The 21247-nt window shown below is 45.0% G+C and overlaps 1 protein-coding gene across 1 annotated transcript in view; it reads left to right on the top strand.

The window, feature by feature from the left end:
* LOC144686109 (neuropeptide Y receptor type 2-like) overlaps nucleotides 1-20063 on the top strand; it is an 87082-nt gene extending 67019 nt beyond the window's left edge. Inside the window, exons 3-4 of the mRNA XM_078551255.1 lie at nucleotides 18699-18768; nucleotides 18875-20063. Of these exons, the coding sequence (XP_078407381.1) occupies nucleotides 18699-18768; nucleotides 18875-20063 (1259 nt within the window). The remainder of the gene's footprint in view (nucleotides 1-18698; nucleotides 18769-18874) is intronic.
* The last annotated feature ends 1184 nt before the right edge of the window (nucleotides 20064-21247 follow it).

Here is a 21247-nt window from a genome sequence, read left to right as displayed (position 1 = left end):
TCAACCTTGATTTTTGTGCTCAAGTCCTGAAGTAGTGCTTGATTGGTGCATTCAGTTCTGATGTCTTAATTCAAGGCCTGCCCGAGCAAATGCCAATCCCGGCTATTGTTCCGTTTGCCACGTGAACACTTCTCTCGTGATTAATGAATCCACAAATGAAGATCTATGAAGCCAGGACAGAATCAGCCTGGAGCCTTGGAGCTAACATGTCTATTACTGCAGGGCGCAGACAGGGGATATTTCTGCCTGGCTCCCATTTCTAAATGCAGAAGAGCTGCTCTTTTATTTCCCTTCTTCTGATAATATGTTGATTGAAGTTTTATTAAATTAACCGCAAGTGTCTGAAAAAAAAATGTGATGGCAGTTCCAAGTTACTGAAATGTGAGTAAGAGGTACTTTAGCTGATTATTAACACTCACACATCTCAATCTTCTGAGATGATACAGTGGATTCGTATTTCAAGGATGCTCTTTCACAGCGGCGAGAGCAGTGGGATTTCAATAGGGGCGACAGCTGCACCGTCTACAATATAACAGCAGTGCCAAGGCCTGATCTTTGGCAGGAAACACAGCATCCAGTCGGTGCATGGGAAGATCCCACAAGCAGATCTACCCAACAGAAGCATCATTTCTTGTCCGTTGTATTTGGGCCCCCCCTTGAGATAAAGGCCAACATTCCATTAAGCTTTAGGATTGCTTTTCATACCCGTGTACTGGACTTTACCCACTTGGGCAATAAAAACAGAAAGTGCTGGGAAAACTCAGCAGGTCTGGTAGCCCCTTCAGAGTGAGAAACAGAGTTTCCCAACGTTCTGAAGCAGAGTCATATTGGGCTCGAAACGTTAACTCTGTTTCTCTCTCCACAGATGCTGCCAGGCCTCCCGAGTTTTTCCAGCGCTTTCTGTTTTCATTTCAGATCTCCATCATCCGCAGAATTTTGCTTATATCTGACTCACTTGGGTACTGGATTCCAAATTTCCATTGCTCCTCCGCAAGTCCTGGTCTTTCACCATTAAGAATGAGGAATCATTCTTTATTAGCCTAATCTGGCTGCTATAGAGAGTGCCAAGATTGCACTCGACACCCATTAGAGGGAGAGGAGCTGCCAGAGCTCCCACTCCTGATCACTGTACGATACAGCAAAGTCTGCTGGAAATTAAACTGGGACAGATCTTAGGCGAGAACAGGTTTGGTGCCAACAGTGATGCACTGCGCGGTGGAATAGCCCGCCACCCCTCACTGCTGGGGTTCGTTTTGGTCAGACACTGGAAGCTGACCCCATGCCAGGGGAAATGTCTGCATGAACCAGCCAGCCCTCCAGCCCGCTGCCCCCCTCTAACCCACAGCCCCCCAACTCTGTTCCACATGGCGTCATTGTGAAGTGGTATAAGACAATGGAGGTAATTTCTAACCCTGGATAGGAGAGGATTACTATGGCCTGTGTAGAACTCACCCGGTTTCATCCTACTGATTTCAGTGGACTGAAAACTGGGCATGTTGTCCAATAGATTGAAAGCAAGGACTTGATTTCTCATAGCGCCCTTCACCACCTCATGTTGTCCCAGGCCTGTCTACAGTCAATGAAGTATTTCAGAAAACGTAGTCACTGCTGTAAACTGGGAAACAAGGCAACAGGTTTGTGCACAGCAAGGTCCCCCCCAAACAGCAATGTGATGGATAATCTGGTTTCAGTGATGTTGGTTGAGGGATAACTATTGGAGAAGAGACGGGCAGTTGGCATGCTCTTCCACCCTACTGCACAAGCGGTTTTGAAAATGTACCCAAAAGGGGATTTCAGCTCTCGCATCAGGATGGGCTGTGACCACACTGTTACCACAGACCTTCAATGGAGGGGAAACTGATGGGTTGTGCTTTTCAGTGACACCGAGGGGGTTGCCGTATAAATGTGCACTATAAAATCACAGGGACAATTCAGAGCAAGGTCTACGGTAGACACACAGTCTGATCGATACACGAGGAGTCCTGATAAGATTCGTTGAGGGTGGTCACGCATTATGCAGGGTGTTTTACAGGTCACGTTCTGAGCTCACTAATTCCAGCCCGGTTACAAAACTGAAATAAAGGAAGTCAAACGAGCTCCCTCAGTCCTGCCGCTCCGACAGTGCAACACTCCTTCAGCAGCACGTTAAAAATGCCAGACGAGATTATATGCTGGAGTGACTGGAATGGGGCTCGATCCCATGAACTGTGACTGAGAAGTGAGAATACTGCCCACTGAGCCATTGCTGACACCGTGTGGACTGCCCCCACTGGCATTGACCATCAGCACTGAACAGCAATCGAGCCTGTGCCCTGGGCGATCACTACAGTCCCCTTCGTAAACTGACCTTGTCGAAAGGGAATAGCTCTGTGGCGAGAGGAGGTAGAGAGACCTGCAAAAACAGAGTCAAAGCCTGGCATGGATTAGTACGGATCCACCTCTGTGGTCCCGATCTCTGTTCTTTGGAATCATCCCCTCCCGGCTCATCTCCTCCCCAGCAGCTGAGGTGGGACCTGTGGCTCAGCTGACCTGGACTGTCAGGTCTCCATAGGAACACCCTGGATTCAAATAAACATCTCTGCTCACTGGCAGAGGATGAATATTTTAAATAAAATTTATATATTTTTATTTTGAATTCAACCGGCAGAAGTAGGTTGTTTTGGCTGTGCATTTCCATCACTCCGTTGCCCTTTGAGTCTGCATTTGGAATGACTGTGTGAAGATCACTGTAAGTTCGGGCGCGGATGGGCCTAGACAGCCCGTTAGTAGGTTAGCATTAATACAAGATCCTTATGGCCAGAATGGAATTACTCTGGAGGTTTGGTGGGGAGGCCTGTCTTTAAGGTGTTCTGCTGAAGCTGGAAGTTCGATTGATTATGTTTGAAAAAGAACAATCATTCTTGTGGTGTGGGCATCTTTGAAAGTGCCGGCATTTATTGCCCATCCCTAGTTGCCTTGAGAAAGTGGTGGTAGGCCTTGAATCACTCCTAGCGATTTTGGTATCAACTAAGTGCCTTGTTAAAAAACAAAAACAGAATTACCTGGAAAAACTCACCAGGTCTGGCAGCATCGGTGGAGAAGAAAAGAGTCGACGTTTTGAGTCCACATGACCCTTCAACAGAACTGAGTATAGTTAGGAGAGGGGTGAAATAAGTGCCTTGTTAGGCCACTTCACAGGGCAGGGAAGCCCATAAAACAGGTATTGATTACAATTCTTCAACTGGCCATCACTCAATGGGTTTGGACTTCACAGTTCCTGAAAGTTACAGAATTAAAAATGGACACCAAAACTCATATCAAAAACAGAAACAGAAATACCTGGAAAAACTCAGCAGGTCTGGCAGCATCGGCGGAGAAGAGTACAGTTGACATTTCGAGTCCTCATGACCCTTCAACAGAACTGATTATGACCAAAACTCATATGGTTTCTTAATGCAATCATAGAATCATGCAGCAAAGAGTGGGTCATTCAGCTCATCCTATCATTAGCTACTTGAAGTGGCTGTTATAGGAATTTAAGATCAAAGGAAATAGGAGCAGGAGTACACCATTCGGCCCATCGAGCCTGGTCTGCCATTCAACACAATCATGGCTGATCTGATTGTGGTTCTTAACTCCACTTTGCTGTCTGTTCACCATTGCCCAGGACTCGCTTGTCAATCAAAAACCTGTCTAACTCAGCCTTGAATATATTCAATGACCCAGCCTCCACTGCTCTCTTGGGAAAAGAATTCCAAACATGAACGACCCTCAGAGAAAAAAAAATCCTCTTCTTAAATGGGAGACCCCTTATTTTGAAACTGTACACTCTAGTTCTGGCACTTAGCCCATAGTCTGAAACATTCTTTTCAAATATATATCCCTTCTGGAAATTACTATAGAAAGGTAGTTATTTCGTAATATATCAACTAAATGGTACAATTTTAAAGGAGTGCAGGAACAGGGAGACCTGGATTATATACAGGGGGAGGCGGTGGTTTAGGGGCATTGTCAGAGACACAGCATAATGTTCTGGGGACCTGGGTTTGAATCCTACCACAGCAGATGGTGAAATTTGAATTCAATTGAAAAAACAAAATCTGTAATTAAAAATCTATTGATGACCATGAAACCATTGTCGATTGTCATAAGAACCCATCTGGTTCTCTTGTGAGAAGGAAATCTGCTGTCCTTACCTGGTCTGGTCTACATGTGACTCCAGACCCACAGCAATGTGGTTGATTCTTAACTGCCCTCGGAAGTGGCCTAGCAAGTCACTCAGTTGTATCAAATTGCTACAAAGTCTAAAAGGAATGAAACCGGACGGACCACCCGGCATCGACCTAGGTACCGGAAACAACAAAGGCAAACCCGGCCCTTTTGACCCTACAAAGTCCTCCTTGCTAACAATTGGGGGCTTGTGCCAAAATTGGGAGAACTGTTTCACAGACGACTCAAACAACAGCCTGACCTAGTCATCCTCACGGAATCATATCTTACAGATAATGTCCCAGACACCACCATCATCATCCCTGGGTATGTCCTGTCCCACTGGCAGGGCAGACCCAGCAGAGGTGGCAGCACAGTGGTATACAGTCGGGAGGGAGTTGCCCTGGGAGTTCCTCAGCATCGACTCCGGGCCCCATGAAGTCTCATGGCATCAGGTCAAACATGGGCAGGGGAACCTCCTACTGATTACCACGTACTGCACCCCTCAGCTGATGAATCAGTGCTCCTCCATGTTGAACACCACTTGGACAAAGCACTGAGGGTGGTAAGGGTGCAGAATATACTCTGGATGGGGGAATTCAATGTCCATCAAAGAGTGGCTCGGTAGCACTACTACAGACTGAACTGGCCGAGTCTGAAAAGACATAGCTGCTAGACTAGGCCTGTGGCAGGTGGTGAGGGAACCAACAAGAGGGAAAAACATACTTGACCTCATCCTCACCAACCTGTCTGCTGTAGCTGCTTCTTGCCATGACAGTATCGATAGGAATGACCACCGCACAATCATTGTGGGGATGAAGTCCCATCTTCACACTGATGTTGTGTGGCGCTACCACCGTGCTAAATGGGATAGATTTCGAACAGATCTAGCAACTCAACACTGGGCATCCATGAGATGCTGTGGGCCATCAGCTGCAGCAGAATTGTACTCAACCACCATCTGCAAACCTCATGGCCCAGCAAATCCCCCACTCTACCATTACCGCCAAGCCAGGGGATCAACCCTGGTTCAATGAAGAGTGCAGGAGGATATGCCAAGAACAGCACCAGGCATACCTAAATTGAGGTGTCAACCTGGTGAAGCTGTACCACAGGACTACTTGCGTGCCAAACAGCATAAGCAGCAAGTGATAGACAGAGCTAAGCGATTCCACAACCAACAGATCAGATCCAAGCTCTGCAGTCCTGCCACATCCAGCTGTGAATGGTGGTGGACGATTAAACAACTCACTGGAGGAGGAGGCTCCACAAATATCCCCATCCTCAATGATGGGGGCGCCCAGCACATCAGTGCAAAAGATAAGGCTGAAGCATTCGCAACAATCTTCAGCCAGAAGTGCCGAGTGGATGATCCATCTCCGCCTCCTCTGGAGGTCCCCAGCATCACAGATGCCAGTCTTCAGCCAATTTGATTCACTCCATGTGATATTGAGAAATGGCTGAAGGCACTGGATACTGCAAAAGCTATTATGGGCCCTGACAATATTTCGGCAAAAGTACTGAAGACTTGTGCTCCAGAACTTGCCGCGCCCCTAGCCTAGCTGCCCCAGTACAGCTACAACACTGGCATCTACCTGGCAATGTGAAACATTGCCCGGATATGTCCTGTACACAAAAAGCAGGACAAATCCAATCTGACCAATTACCGCCTCATCAGTCTACTCTCAATCATCAATAAAGTAATGGAAGGGATCACCAACAGCAGCACTTGCTTAGCAATAACCTGCTCACTGATGCTCAGTTTGGATTCCACCCAGGTCTCTCAGCTCCTGATCTCATTACAGCCTTGGTTCAAACATGGACAAAAGAGCTGAACTCCCGAGGTGAGGTGACAGTGACTGCTCTTAACATCAAGGCAACATTTGACTGAATGTGGCATCAAGGAGCCCTAGCAAAACTGGGGTCAGTGGGAATCATTGGGGAAAACACCCTGCTGGTTGGAGTCATACCTAACACAAAGGAAGGTGGTTGTAGTTTTTGGGGCTCAGTCATCTCAGCTCCAAGGCATCACTGCAAGAGTTCCTCAGGGTAGTGTCCTAGGCCCAAACTTCTTCAGCTGCTTCATCAATGACCTTCCTTCCATCATAAGGTCAGAATTAGGGATGTTCACTGATGACTGCAAATGTTTGGCACCATTTGCGACTCCTCAGACACTGAAGCAGTTCATGTCCAAATGCATCAAGACCTGGACAATATCCAAGTGGAAAGTAACATTTGCACCAGACAAGTGCCAGGCAATGACCGTCTCCAACAAGAGAGAAACCAACCATCACCCCTTGATATTCAATGGCATTAGCATCACTGAATCCCCCACTATCAATATCCTCAGTTACCATTGACCAGAAATTGAACTGGACTCACCATATAAATACTGCGGCTACAAGAACAGTTCAGAGGCTAGGAATCCTGTAGCGAGTAGCTCACCTCCTGACTCCCCAAAGCCTGTCCACCATCTACAAGGCGCAAGTCAGGAATCTGATGGAATACTTTCCACTTGCCTGGATGAGTGTAGTTCCAAAAACAAGCAGCCCCTTGGCTGGCATCCCATTCACTCCCTTGACACACAGTAGCAGCAGTGTGTACCATCTGCAAACTATCACCTAGAAGGACAAGGGCAGCAGATAGATGGGAACACCACCACCTGCAAGTTCCCCTCCAAGCCACTCACCATCCGGACTTTTATTTGTTCATGGGATGTGTGTTGCTGGCTAGGCCAGCATTTATTGCCCCATCCCAAATTGCCCTTGTTCAGAGGGCATTTAAGAGTCAACCGCATTCCTGTGGGTCTGGGGTCTAATGTAGGCCATACCAGGTAAGGACAGCAGATTTCCTTCCCTAAAGAACATTAGTGGGTTTTTACAACAATTGGCAATGGTTTCATGGTCATCATCAGACTTTTAATTCCAGATTTTTATTGAATTCAAATTTCACCAACTGCTGTGTTGGGATTTGAACCTGGGTTTCTGGAATACTAGCCCAGTGACAATAGCGCTATGCCACTGCCTTCCCTTTGGAAATATATCGCCGTTCCTTCACTGCCGCTGGTTCATAAACCAGGAACTCCCTCTCTAACAGCACTGCACCACATGGACTGCAGCGGTTCAAGAAGGCAGCTCACCACCACCTTCTCAAGGGGCAACTAGGGATGGGCAATAAATGCTGGCCCAGCCAGTGAGGCCCATATCCCATGAACAAATAAAACAAAATCTATGAAGGTGTTAATAAAGCAAACAGGTCCCTTGACTTTATGAAGAGTTTAAAACAAAGATTATGCCAAACTTTTATAAAATTACTATTTCGGACTTGGCTGAAAACCGGAAATGGCTTCCTTTGCTGGGTCCAGTTCTGGACAGCACTTTAGGAAAGGGGACAATACTGTGGAGATAGTGCAGAAGGGAATTCTAGGTCGAAGGGAATTTAAGACTTCAGTTGTGTGGCGAAACTGGGGTTGTTCACCTTGTGAGGGGAGATTTGATGGAGGTGTTCAAAATCACGATGGGCTTTGATCGCTTAAATAAGCAGAAATTGTTCCCAGCGGCAGGAGGTCCGAGAATCAGAGGCCACAGAATTAAGGTAATTGGTAAAATAGCCATAAGTGATGAGGGGGAAAAGAAAAACACCATTCCGAGATTTGTTCTGCTCCGGACTGCACAACCTGGAATGGTGATGGAAGCAGTTTCAATAACAACTTTCAAAAGGGAATTAGATAATTAGTTAAAGAGGAAGATTGGAAGAAGTAGGAGAATGGGATATAATTGCACAGTTCTCTAAAGAGCTGGCACAGATGCAGTGGGCCGAATGGCCTCTTCTGTGCTGTGTTCGTCTATGATTCTTTATTTCATGATGGAAGACAATAATTCTGAATAAGTATTGCAGCTTTCAGCGAATAGCTAACACCAATAACAGCTCCCAGCACTCAGTCTGTGACCCCACTCTGTCTCTTTCCCTGCTCACTGTCTGCTTTGCAGCGGGGGCCTAGACTGTCTGTGAGGCAATGGTGATCCTTAAAAAATCATGAAATGATCCACCCACGTTAGAAACCTTTGAACGAAACAGCGGAGCAAAAACATAAATTGTATTGGAAATGTGACTTCTGGGCAGAACCTCTCCCGATCACCGCGCTTTTGGGGGAAGTTAATGACTTTAGAAATTAGCATTTTTTTTTGTGACAAGATTGAAGTGTTGTAGGTTTTTATTTTAAATGCGTGTGTAAAGAGAGAGCCAGGTTGCAATCGCTCAGAGACACACACACACAAAAACTCCTCCCTTCTCTCCCCCCTCCCGTTCTCTCTCAAAGCTTAGGAGAAAGCAATTTAATCATAAGGCGACATAGCAGCCCATGAGACTGTGGTCTGCACAGACCCGAGTGTCAGACTTGCTTTCGGCAACTCATTGATAAAGCTCCTTTTATTTTATTATTTAAAAAAAAAACAATTGAGATATTTCAGCATCCATGCAAGTGTGTTTTAATTCTAATTGTGGCGGTGAGCGCTCCAGAACTGGGTCCAGCTCAGGTGCATGAGCAGGTCTCCTGCCCAGCTCGGCTCTCCAGCTCTGCGCCCTGGGCAGCAAGTTCCTTCCTCCCCTCCAGCATTTCCACCTCGCAGCCCTCTTTGCCTCCAAATACCTCTTCAGTGCATGACCAGGAATGAAGTCTCAGTGACGCCCAACCATTCCAGAGATGGGAGATTGGTAAGAATTATTTTTTTTTTCCAACTTGTGAATTAATGCTCATATGGATTGGTGATTATTTATGGGGAGATATTTACTATGGTGTTGCCTGGGGCTGCATGTTATGAAGCTGAATGTAGAGTGAGTGCCTGTGGAATTGTGAATGGAGGTCTGGGAGTACTTTTAATTCTCGCCTCCAATTTAAACCACGGGAATATTTCCCTTCCCCTCTCCTCTCTCTCTCTCTCTGCATCTTCCTGCAGCTGTTGAACAGAAAGAAAGCTCCACTGAACCTCAGCCAATATTTATAATCCGAAACTAATCTGGTGTGCAAGGTTATGTGCGACTATTCGTTGCCATGAGGTTAAAATGTAGCGGAACTTCAGATTAATAATGTATCAAACTGGCACCTCTGGAAAGTGCAGCAGCCCAGAGCGTGGGAGCGATTCCACTTTTGGTTCGCTCGCTTATCCAAAAACTGCTCCCTTAAGTGTAGTAAGTAGCTGCCAAGACTTCACTGACTCAGTTCCTGTTAAGAGTCGAGAGGCGTCCTCGAAGTGGAAAAAGCCCAATTGACATTCCCCGTCCCCGCTCGCACAGGAAGACTGGCCCCTCGGTGAATTGGAAACCTCCTCGCTTGCCATGAGCGGTCGCTTCGGGAAAGGAGAGGGACAGGAGGAGGCCATTCAGCCCCTCGAACCTGGTCCTCCGTTCAGTTAGATCATGGCTGATCTGTATCTTCATTCCATATCTACCCGCCTTGGCTCTTCAGCACCCAACAGAACCTCCCGACCACAACAAAAACAGAATTACCTGGAAAAACTCAGCAGGTCTGGCAGCATCGGTGGAGAAGAAAACAGTTGACGTTTCGAGTCCTCACGACCCTTCTGGCAGCATCGGCGGAGAAGAAAACAGTTGACGTTTCGAGTCCTCACGATCCTTCTGGCAGCATCGGTGGAGAAGAAAACAGTTGACGTTTCGAGTCCTCACGACCCTTCTGGCAGCATCGGCGGAGAAGAAAACAGTTGACGTTTCGAGTCCTGTCGTGAGGACTCGAAACGTCAACTGTTTTCTTCTCTACCGATGCTGCCAGACCTGCTGAGTTTTTCCAGGTAATTCTGTTTTTGTTTTGGATTTCCAGCATCCGCAGTAGCTTTTAGCTTTTTGTTTTTAGAACCTCTCGACCTCAGTTTTCACTTACCCAGCCTCGATAGCTCTTGGTGATGGGAGACAATTCCAGAATCCGATTACCATTTTGTGAGGAGAAATGTTTTCTGACATTACTGCTCAAGAGCCTAGCTCTAATTTTAAAGTTATACCTCAGCCACCCCACCCCCTGTCCTGGACTCCCCCCACAGAGAATCGAAGGCTGGAAAATGGTTCAAACATGGGCAAAGGAGCTGAACTCCCGAGGTGAGGTGAGAGTGACTGCCCTTGACATCAAGGCAGCATTTGACCGAGTGTGGCATCAAGGAGCCCTAGCAAAACTGGAGTCAATGGGAATCAGGGGGAAAACTCTCCACTGGTTGGAGTTATACCTAACACAAAGGAAGATGGTTGTGGTTGTTGGTCAGTCATCTCAGCTCCAAGACATCACTGCAGGAGTTCCTCAGGATAGTGTCCTCAGCCCAACCACCTTCAGCTGCTTCATCAATGACCTTCCTTCCATTATAAGGTCAGAATTGGGGATGTTCGCTGATGATTGCAAAACGTTCACCATTCGCGACTCCTCAGATACTGAAGCAGTCCATGTCCAAATGCAGCAAGACCTGGACAATATCTAGGCTTGGGCTGACAAGTGGCAAGTAACATTTGTGCCACACAAGTGTCAGGCAATGTCCATCTCCAACAAGAGAGAATCACCCCTTGATGTTCAGTGGCATTACCATCACTGAATCCCCCACTATCAACATCCTGGGGGTTACCATTGACCAGAAACTGAACTAGACATATAAATACTGTGGCTACAAGAGCAGGCCAGAGGCTAGGAGTCGTGTGACAAGTAACTCACCTCCTGACTCCCCAAAGCTTGTCCACCACCTACAAGGCACAAGTCAGGAGTGTGATGGAACACTCTCCACTTGCCTGGATGAGTGCAGCTCCCAGAATGCTCAAGAAGCTTGACATCATCCAGGCCAAAGCAGCTCACTTGATTGGCGCCACATCCATAAACATTCACTCCCTCCACCATCGAAGCACAGTAGCAGCAGTGTGTACCATCTATAAGATGCACTGCAGGAATTCACCAAGGTTCCTTAGACAGCACCTTCCAAACCCACGACCACAGCTCACCACCACCTTCCCAAGGGAACTAGGGATGGGCAATAAATGCTGGCCCAGCCAGCAAAGCCCATGTCCCATGAATGAATTTTAAAAAAAATTGTGTAATTTAAAGTATGACATAACTGCAAAAAAAGCAGACATTATTTTCCAGTTCCCTAATTGTTCCCTGTACACCCAGTCATCATTGTTAATCTTTCTCTCTAACTTCTTGGAGGTTACAGATTCTCTTTAAGAAATCTCCTTTCAGATTTTTCTCTTTACAACAAAAGCCTCTCGATCATCATGAGTATTTCTCTTCGTTACACTCCCACCTTGTCCGCACCCCCCCCCCACCCCCCACCCCCCCCCCCCGCCACCCCATCACCTTTATCATTTGTTCAATTATCTCTTTAGGTTGTCGACACCATCTTCATTTCTTATCCATTTACCTTCTCCCATTTCTCTTTGAGCCAATTCTGAGGCTGGTACCTCTGAGGCGGAAGGTGCTGGTTTCGAACCCCTCGCCAGATATTATGTGGAGACTGGAACTCTGGATTGACATTCAGTGGGATCTTTGCATGTGTTGGGTGTCGATGCCCACCCTATTTATCATATGGATTGTGAGAGCCCATTAAGGCGTCACCCCATTTCGGGCTAGCACCCCTGAGGGGCGGGAGAGAGGATGGTTATGCCCATGCAAGGGTTTTTAAAAAAAATCTTTCATGGGATGTGGGCATCACTGACAAGGCCAGCATTTGTTGCCCATCCCTAATGCCCTTGAGCCGAGTGGCTTGCTAGGCCATTCCAGATTCAACCGCACTATTGTGGTCCTGGAGTCACCTGTAGGTCAGACCAGGCAAGGGTGGCAGATTTCCTTCCCTAAAGGACATTACTGAACCGGATGGGTTTCTACAACAATTGATGCCAGTTGTGGTCACCATTGCTGAGACTAGCTTTCAAACCCAGATTTGTTAGTTCAATATAAATGTGGGATTTGAACCCATGTCCCCAGAGCATTAGGCAGGGACCCTGGATCACTGGTCCAGTGTTATTACCACTTCACCACTGTCACCCCCACCCCCTCCACTGTTTGCATCATGGCTTGTCAGTCGGTTAATCAACCTGTGAATCCTCGCACCACTTGCCACTGCCCTTCAAGGGAAGTGAGCAAAGATACAAAATGATGATAATTGAACCATGGAATAAAGAATTGAGTGCATCTTGGGTTGCAGATGACTGTTCCCTCTATGCTCTAATCCATTCATTCTTGACCAGAACATTATTGCACCATCACCATTGTTACCAATTCCTTATGCATAACATATTTTGCAGAGATTTGTACTGTACAACCACAATGACCTGCATCTCTTTTAATTGAGTGAAGTATCGCCAAGCTCTTCACTGGAACATTATCAAACAATATTTCACACAAGAGCATAATGAGTAGCGAGAGGCAGAGAGGTTTAGGATGGGATTTCCAGAGTTTAGGAGCTAGGGAGCTGAGGGTTTGGAGGCTAGTGGTAGAGCGATGGAAATTGGAGGAGTGCAGATATCACAGCAAGTTCTGGGGCTGGGGAAGATTACAGAGATAGAGAAGATTACAGAGACAGGGAAAGGGTGAGGCCATGGAGGGATTTGTAAAACAAGGATGGGAATTTTAAAAGCAAAAGTACTGTGGATGCTGGAAATCTGAAAGAAAAACAAAAAATGCTGGAAAAACTCAGCAGGTCTTGACAGCATCTGTGGAGAGAGAAACAAGAGTTAACGTGTCGAGTCCGTATCTGAAGAAGGGTCATATGGACTTGAAACGTCAACTCTGCTTTTCTCTCTACAGATGCTGAGCTTTTCCAGCACTTTGTTTTTCTTCCATGGGAATTTTAAAGTTGAGCTATTGCTTAACCAGGAGCCAACATAGGTCAGAGAGCACAGGATGATGAGTGAACGAGACTTGGTGTGAGTTACGTTAACAGCAACAGAGATTTTGGATAACATCAAGAGGATTGAGGGTGGAAGTTGGAAGGCCAATTGGGAGAGCATTGGAAAAGTCGACAGCAAAGAATTGGATGAGAATTTTGAAGGGTTTGCTGTACAATTGCTGACAGATTTTAATGTTTCAATTCTACATTTCTTCCTGTTCAATTCCTGGTCGTGCTTTTCCTGATGATTCACTTTCAAATCCATCTGATCACCAAACAAACTACACTCTGATATCACAATCCCCAGGGAGTGAATTTATTCCACAGCCAGTGGTTTGTCAGCTGGATTATCCAAAGATAGTGGATACTAATCTCAATTATTACACAATTTTTACAAAAAAGTAATTGATTGCAAATGGCGTATGAACCCATGAACTGCCACAGTCACAAGGGAAACATCCTGCAATCAATTTGCTTCCAATGCACCCTGACTGTGTTGAAATTGAATGACTGATTGGCGTGGGCTGGTGTCCACGGTTCTTGACCAATTGGCACAGGCTGATTGGCATGGGCTGGTGCCCACGGTGCTGACCAATTGGCACAGGCTGGTGCCCACGGTGCTGACCAATTGGCACGGGCTGGTGCCCACGGTGCTGACCAATTGGCACGGGCTGGTGCCCACGGTGCTGACCAATTGGCACGGGCTGGTGTCCTCGTAGACCAGTTGACTGGTGTTTTTGAGAGCTCTGCTTAGCTGGAAATAATACTTTCACTCCTTCCATTCATTTTCAGCTCAGTGCACTTAAAAACTGACGGGGAATACTCGCTGATGGGATGGATTTTGACATTTGGCACAGTGTGGGGGCAACTCCAGCTCTGGGGCTTGTGGATTGCAAATCTAAAGTGCATTAGAATAGGTTGATCTGTTAATGAATGGCCCAGATTTTGCTGTTTAAAGCATCGGTGAGGCTTATGGTGTTTGACATTATTTGTGTGCACATGGTACACTACCTTCCTACGAAGGGCAGTTAAATTAGCGCAATGAAGCACCAATACCCAAAAATTGCTGTCTAAGGTGCACTGATCCACAGCTAGCTTTGTGAAGACAGCATCTCCCTAGCTGGCTCACTATCGAAACACATTGAGCAGTGTGAAGTTTCTGTATTTGAGCTGTAGATAGAGACTAAGCCCACTACAGAAAGCTACAGCTTGACATTTCAAATGCAAGTATCATTTTAAGGATTTGACAATTGTTAATTATGGCTGAACAACCTCTCTGGCATCAGAAATTACAAATATCATTCCTTCAGGTGGTAATTGTTTGGAGATTTTAAAAATAGCAAGTATAAAATTCAATGCTTTTGCTTCTCCTTTCTGTTGCTTTCCACTCTTAATCCAATTTTTCTTTCCTTCTCTTTCTGTACCTGATTTGACATTGAATTCACCCACTCTAACTTACACTCCTTCTCAGCTCTTGTGCTGTTCATTTCTCAATACTTTTTATCTGATTGATTAAGGAGATACACAGCTCTAAAAACAAAAAAACTACTGCGGATGCTGGAAATCCAAAACAAAAACAGAATTACCTGGAAAAACTCAGCAGGTCTGGCAGCATCGGTGGAGAAGCAGCTCTGTTCACCGAGGTTCCAGATACCCAGTTTCTCTCACTGCTCTGTTATCAACTCACATTCAGCCACAGAATAAGTTTAAAAGCTAAATACGTAAACTAATGAATGGGGAACACAGTTCAATTCACTCCTACAGCAAATTCTGCAACAATATATAATAGAAACCAGCAGCAGGAATTATATTCCAGATAATTTAAAACTAAATACCCTAAAATCCCTTTGTGTTAACAATCCACAGTATTGCTGAATATATGAGTCAGTTATGGCAAATTGTACTTAAATCACCCTCTGAAGTGTCATACTGATCTACTTTGTGTATAAGATGAGAGGCATTTGTTCTGAAAGTTGTTTAATATAAAATACCCCCATATATTAAATAGGAACAGGAGGCGGCCATTCAGTTTCTTGAGCCAGTTCTGTCATTCAGTTAGACCATGGCAGATCTGTATTTTGACTTCCTTTACCTACCTTGGTTCCGTAACCCTCAATGCAAAAAAATCCATCAACCTCACTCTTAATTTTCAATTGACACCCCCTCCACCCTTCTCCCCTCAACAACCTTTCTGGGGGAAGAGTTCCAGATTTCAATGACCCTGTGTGCGGTGTTCTCCTTGACTTCATCCCTGAGTGGCCCAGCTCTACTCTTGTTCTGGACTCCATCAGAGGCAATAGCTTCACCCTATCTACCCTATTAAATATTTTAATCATCTTAAACACCTCAATTAGATCATCCTTTAATCATCTATACTCAAGGGAATTCAAGCCTAGTCTACGCAGCCTAGCCCCATAGTTTAACCCTTTAAGTCCTGATATCATTCTGGTGCATCTATGCTGCATCGATTACATTTCACACACTGCTGCTTAGATCTAAACTATAATTGTGCCTGGTATTTAACTATTAATAATGTTAATAATTTTATATCGCCTCTTTACAAAATAAAAAAAGCTTTCCAAACCTTCAGCGAAAACTCGCTTTACCTGTTCTAGACCCGATGATGAAGAGACTGGGGAGGAATGTCCGGTGAGGTTATAATTGAGCAGTTGAACTGGAAGGTTTGCCGATTTTCTGAAGTCCATTTACATCCAAGTTTCCTGCCACACTCATTAATACGGTCCGAAAATAAAAATGGGTGTTTCATAAAAATGAAAAAAGGTGTAGACAATTTGTGTCTCAAGGAAAGTACCAAACTCGCATCAGATACGTCTTTTTCAAATGTGGAAATTAAAGTTTTAAGTCAGCTCCTGAACAATTAGTATGCAACTGGGGAAGCTATTCAAGTTTTAATGTGACACAAACAGCTGGCCAGACAAATGCATCGATAGGAACGTAAAATACAGGGCAGGTCTCAGTGAGGAGAAAATAAAAACAAAGATCACTCAAATAGCAACGAAACACCAGAAAAATGTCTGTTTCCTGTCACTAAAACTCTGGGTTTAATTTTCCAGCTGTTTCGGGTCTATGTAGCCTGGGAGGTGGGGCCGTTATAATTACCGAGAGGCGTTTGGAGATGAGGATGGATAGACAGATGTAAACGTTCAAGGAAATTCAGGGATAGTATAATAATTTGCAGAACACACTTGCCTCCGAGTTTCCTCAATTTTCTGCTTCCAGTAATTTTGTCTGGGTGTAAATACGCTGGAAATTTCACTCCACAGACCCTCACCACGCCCTTGATTGGGAAGGCTCTCCCGGTGTTTTTTTTTTGAAAAATATACTTTATTCATAAAATATCTGGAAGAACGTTACAAAACGTTTCTAAAATCTCCATCACAAAAAGTACAATCAGGTTCAACTTTTACACATGGATCGCGAGGTGGCTTCAATACAATCAATGAATGTTACAGTCATTTCAATATGGTCATTACAGGCAGTCAGACAGTGCAATGGGATTGGAGTTACCAACATGCATCATGTTGCACTCTGAGGTGCTTCAATACAATTATAATACAATTCGTATTCGCTGCAGACATTCATTGTGAGCTGTACAGCCCGAAGGGTCTGTACCTTTCCCAGCCCCTCGGCGCACTCTGGCAGAAAGGTCTTAGACAGTGACCTTTCCCCATTGCGCCTTTGCATCTGATCAAATTTTCCTCCTTCAACCAATACTCTCCCTCCCGCCCCCCCCCCCAAAACCCAGATAAACTGGCCATTTCATCATGTTGTTGTTTGTGAGATCTTGCTGTTTGTAAAGGGTGGCTGCATTTGCCACTCTAAATTGCTGCACTTCAAAGCAATTAATTTTAGGTGAAGCACTTTGAGGCATTTCTGAGAGCAGTGATAATGAGCTCTGGATCAGCAAGTTGTTCTCGCTGTTACTATACCGACTTGTTTTCATGCATAAATTATCTTTATGTTATTAAAAAGGTTGCATGAGCCTGCAGTTCCTGCCCTCTTCCTCGGTCTAATTTCCAGTTGTGACCACCTTTGGCAATGCTTTTTACTTCTGATTCATTCTGGGGTTATATGGGTGGCACTGGCAAGGCCAGCATTTGTTGCCCATCCCTGGTAGCTCCTTGAGAAGGTGGTGGTAGGCAATCTTTTTGAACCACCGGAGCCTGTGTGGTATTGTTAGTTCCAGGATTTCGACCCAGCGATGAAGAAATGGCTAATATATATGTCCAAATTCAGGGGATAAGGAGACCTTCAGCACTTGTTGGTCGATTCAGGTAGTTCCGCTATTTGCTTCACGCAGATGGTACCTTGCCCTTAGCCTCCCTGTTGTTTTGAGGAATTTGCTAGATCTGTACGTTAATTACCCATTAAAGTCACCAGAGAAAGTTAAGTCTGGTAGTTAAGAGCTTAAGTATTTCTTCAATAGCATGAGAATTATTAATAAATACCAATCCACCTCTCTGGTACAAAATGGAACAACTTAAACTGCTTAGGTGGTAAATTGTTCACAATTTAAAAAATGTCAAATTTTAAAGTTTTTTTCATTTTTTGCTTCTTTTCCTTTCAGTCTCTAATTTTCTCTCTCTCTTTAAATCTAATTTTTCTTTCCCCCTATTTCTCTTTCTGTAGCAGATTTGACTCTTGATCCATCCCATTTCCTTCCTCTATAGCTTTTTCTTTCCTTACATTGATTATGGAGATACATTGCTGATTCCATTAAGACGAAAGCAAAATACTGTGGATGCTGGAAATCTGAAAAAAAATACAGAAAATGCTGGAAAAACTCAGCAGGTCTGGCAGCGTCTGTGGAGAGAGAAACAAAGTTAATGTTTCGAGTCCGTATGACTCTTTTTCAGAGCTAAAGAGAAGGGGAAATGTGATGGATTTTATTCTGTTAAAGATGGGGTAGAGCAAGTGGAGCAAGATAGAAGGCCAGGGGTAGGTGGGAGCCTAAACACAGGCTGGGTGACTGCTTTGCCGAACACCTTCACTCAGTCCGCAAGCACGACCTAGATCTCCCTGTCGCTTGCCATTTCAACACACCACCCTGCTCTCATGTCTACGTGTACATCCTTGGCCTGCTGCAATGTTCCAGTGAAGCTCAACGCAAACTGGAGGAACAGCACCTCATCTTCCGATTAGGCACTTTACAGCCTTCCGGACTTAACATTGAGTTCAACAACTTCAGACTATGAACTCTCTCCTCCATCTTTACCCCTTTTTAAAATCCAATTCTTAAAAATTGAAATTTAATTAATTTATTTATTCATTTCCCCCCCTTTTTCCCTAACCCGCCTCCCCCCTACACAAGGCCATCTGTCACTTGTTTCTAAGTTGTGCTGACAGAGTGCTCACCCTTGTTCTGCTATTAACACATCCTGTTATCTTACTTTTATGCCACTATCAGCACCTTCTTTAGTCTTTACCACTTCCGTTAACGCTCCCTTTGTCTTGTGTCCATGACATCTTTGTCAATCTTTCCTTAACTCCAACCCATCCCTGACCTTTTATCTTGCTCCACCCCTCTTAAACAGTGTACAATCCATCACATTTCTACTTCTCTTTAGCTCTGAAAAGTCATGCGGACTCGAGACATTAACTCTGTTTCTTTCTCCACAGATATCTTCACCATGGTGTTATCACTTCACACTTCCAACAAGTTAACGGTGGATTTGGATTTGGAGCTAAAGTGTGAAGGAGCAAGCCTAGTTAACGGAGCATGTCACAAGATGCCCCGCTTCAGAAAATTCCGTCTCGGTTGTTCCGAACTTTAACCATGTCCTCGTTATTCACAGGGAGCAGCACCAGGTCAATTCAGAACAGCTCATGATGCATCCGACCAGTGCAGGCAATGGCACAGAGATTGTGGAAGGGCGAAAGTGGAACATTTCCAGTGAGTGGCAGTCGATGACCATTGGGCAGTCCAGAAACAAAGTCTACCCATCCATGGCTGAGAGTACCAAGCTGCTGAGCGTCCAGATCACACTCATTACAGCTTATGCATTGATCATCCTCCTGGGGTTGGTAGGAAATTCCCTGGTGATTTACATGATTGTGAAGTACAAAACCATGCGCACTGTCACCAATTTCTTCATTGGCAACCTAGCCTTGGCTGATCTCATGGTGGACACACTCTGCTTGCCATTCACCCTGGTTTATACTCTCTTGGATGAATGGAAACTCGGAGCTGTCCTTTGCCACCTGGTCCCTTACGCCCAAGCATTAAGTGTCCACGTGTCTACTCTAACTCTAACAGTGATCGCTCTGGACCGCCATCGATGCATCGTCTTCCATTTAGACAGCCGGATTTCCAAGAAGTTCAGTTTCATCACCATTTCCATGACCTGGCTGGTGTCGGCTGTCCTCGCTGGGCCGCTGGCCATCTTCAGAGAATACAAGATCATCGACTTGCAACCCATCAACTTGCAGATTGTCGTGTGCTCCGAGAAATGGCCCAGTGGTAACACTCGCGATGGAACCATCTACAGCGTCTCCATGTTCATCCTACAGTACGTGCTGCCTTTGGGAATCATCAGTTACGCCTACATTAGAATATGGATCAAGTTAAGGAACCACGTTAGCCCTTGTGCGCGGAGTGACAGCCATTACAGGCGGAGGAAAACCACCAAAATGCTTGTGATGGTGGTAGTGGTGTTTGCAGTGTGTTGGCTGCCCCTGCACACCTTCCAGCTGGTCAGCGATTTGGACAAGCGCCTCTTTAAGTTCACGGAATACAAGCTGCTCTACACCATCTTTCACGTGTTGGCCATGTGCTCGACCTTTGCTAATCCCCTGCTGTATGGCTGGATGAACAAGAACTATCGCAACGGGTTCATCCTCTTTTTCCGTTGCAACCATCACGTGGAGAATCTCAACGTGGAGACTTCAGTCAAGGCGAGGCTGCATCCTTTTAGGGTAGAAGCTCACAATGGCAGCCCTTGCAATTGTAGGGATGCGAACAGGCATCCGCCCACAGATGTTTAGTGGGTTGTTCACCTGTTGTACAGTGAGAAGTGCTGATGGTGGCTAGGGTGGAATAGGCTGCTTCCAGTTCCCTTCTGGTCGGTGATAGATATTGTCCAATTTAAGCTGGAATTGTCTAATGGAGTAATATGTTAAGTAACCCTTCCCACGCCTGTCGTTGATTTTTTTTTATTCATGAGTGTGAGCAAGGTTAGCATTTATTACCCGTCCCTAATTGCTCTTGAGAAAGTGGTGGTGAGCCACCTTCATGAGCCATTGCAGTACATCCACAATGCTATTGGAGATGGAGCTCTAGGATTTTGACAATTGACAAGACAATTGATATCATTTTGAGTGATATTATTGAGGTTTCAGAAATGGAATATATTTTTCTTCCATATAAATTTCTCTCTGATCTTCAGGTTGTCCCTTTTCCTACAATCTATTAGTTTTTGAAGCAAATAATTGTTTGGTAGTACAGAACTTGAGTAGTGCTGAGAAAAGAGACACGTCAAAGCTTTTTGTCTTGCACTCTTCAGGACACTTTGCAAGAATACCAATATAACCATTTATACTGTATGAGAAGAGAGTGCTGATTTGTTGGCAAGTGGACTCTGGTAGAGGTGTTGCCATGGAGAATGCACCGATTGATGGTGACTGACAGTTAACTGCCAAGCATTGTTTGAAATTTAAACCAGGCAGCTTGACCCTGCTTGGTCAAGGCATTGCCTTGAACAATGAGTCAGCGAATGGTTGTCACTCATTACGTTTAGCTGAAACAGGTGCAATATGTTGTAAGTAAGTCTGGGTACTAGATTTTAGTGTAACCCAACCATTTTCAGGTTTATTTAAGTTATATTCATTGTAATAAGCCAACAGGGTTAAACGCTTTTTTTTTGATTTAAGAAATAAGATCTGAGATAAGAAGCCATTTTGATGTTGTTAACCTTTCACAACAAACTAACCTAAAACTGTATTATGAAGCAGCCACTGAGTAGCAACAGATGATTGACCAAATAGTGTACCTCAATTAAGTTACAACTGAAGGATAAGTAATTAATAATCAGTAGTTAATTAGAAGTCACTTTGTTATTTCTGTATTCCTTCATTAGCTTTTCTTATGAGAAAATTAAAGTGCTGTAACAGCTGGGAAAGAAATGGGATAAGCCTTGGGCTCCTTCCCTATCAGGAACACACACTATCCT

This window comes from Cetorhinus maximus, chromosome 10 (assembly GCF_964194155.1).
Source record: "Cetorhinus maximus chromosome 10, sCetMax3.hap1.1, whole genome shotgun sequence".
In the NCBI taxonomy this organism is placed as follows: Eukaryota; Metazoa; Chordata; class Chondrichthyes; order Lamniformes; family Cetorhinidae; genus Cetorhinus; species Cetorhinus maximus.
Note: the sequence above shows the minus strand (reverse complement) of the source record. Positions and strands in the feature narration are given on the sequence as shown.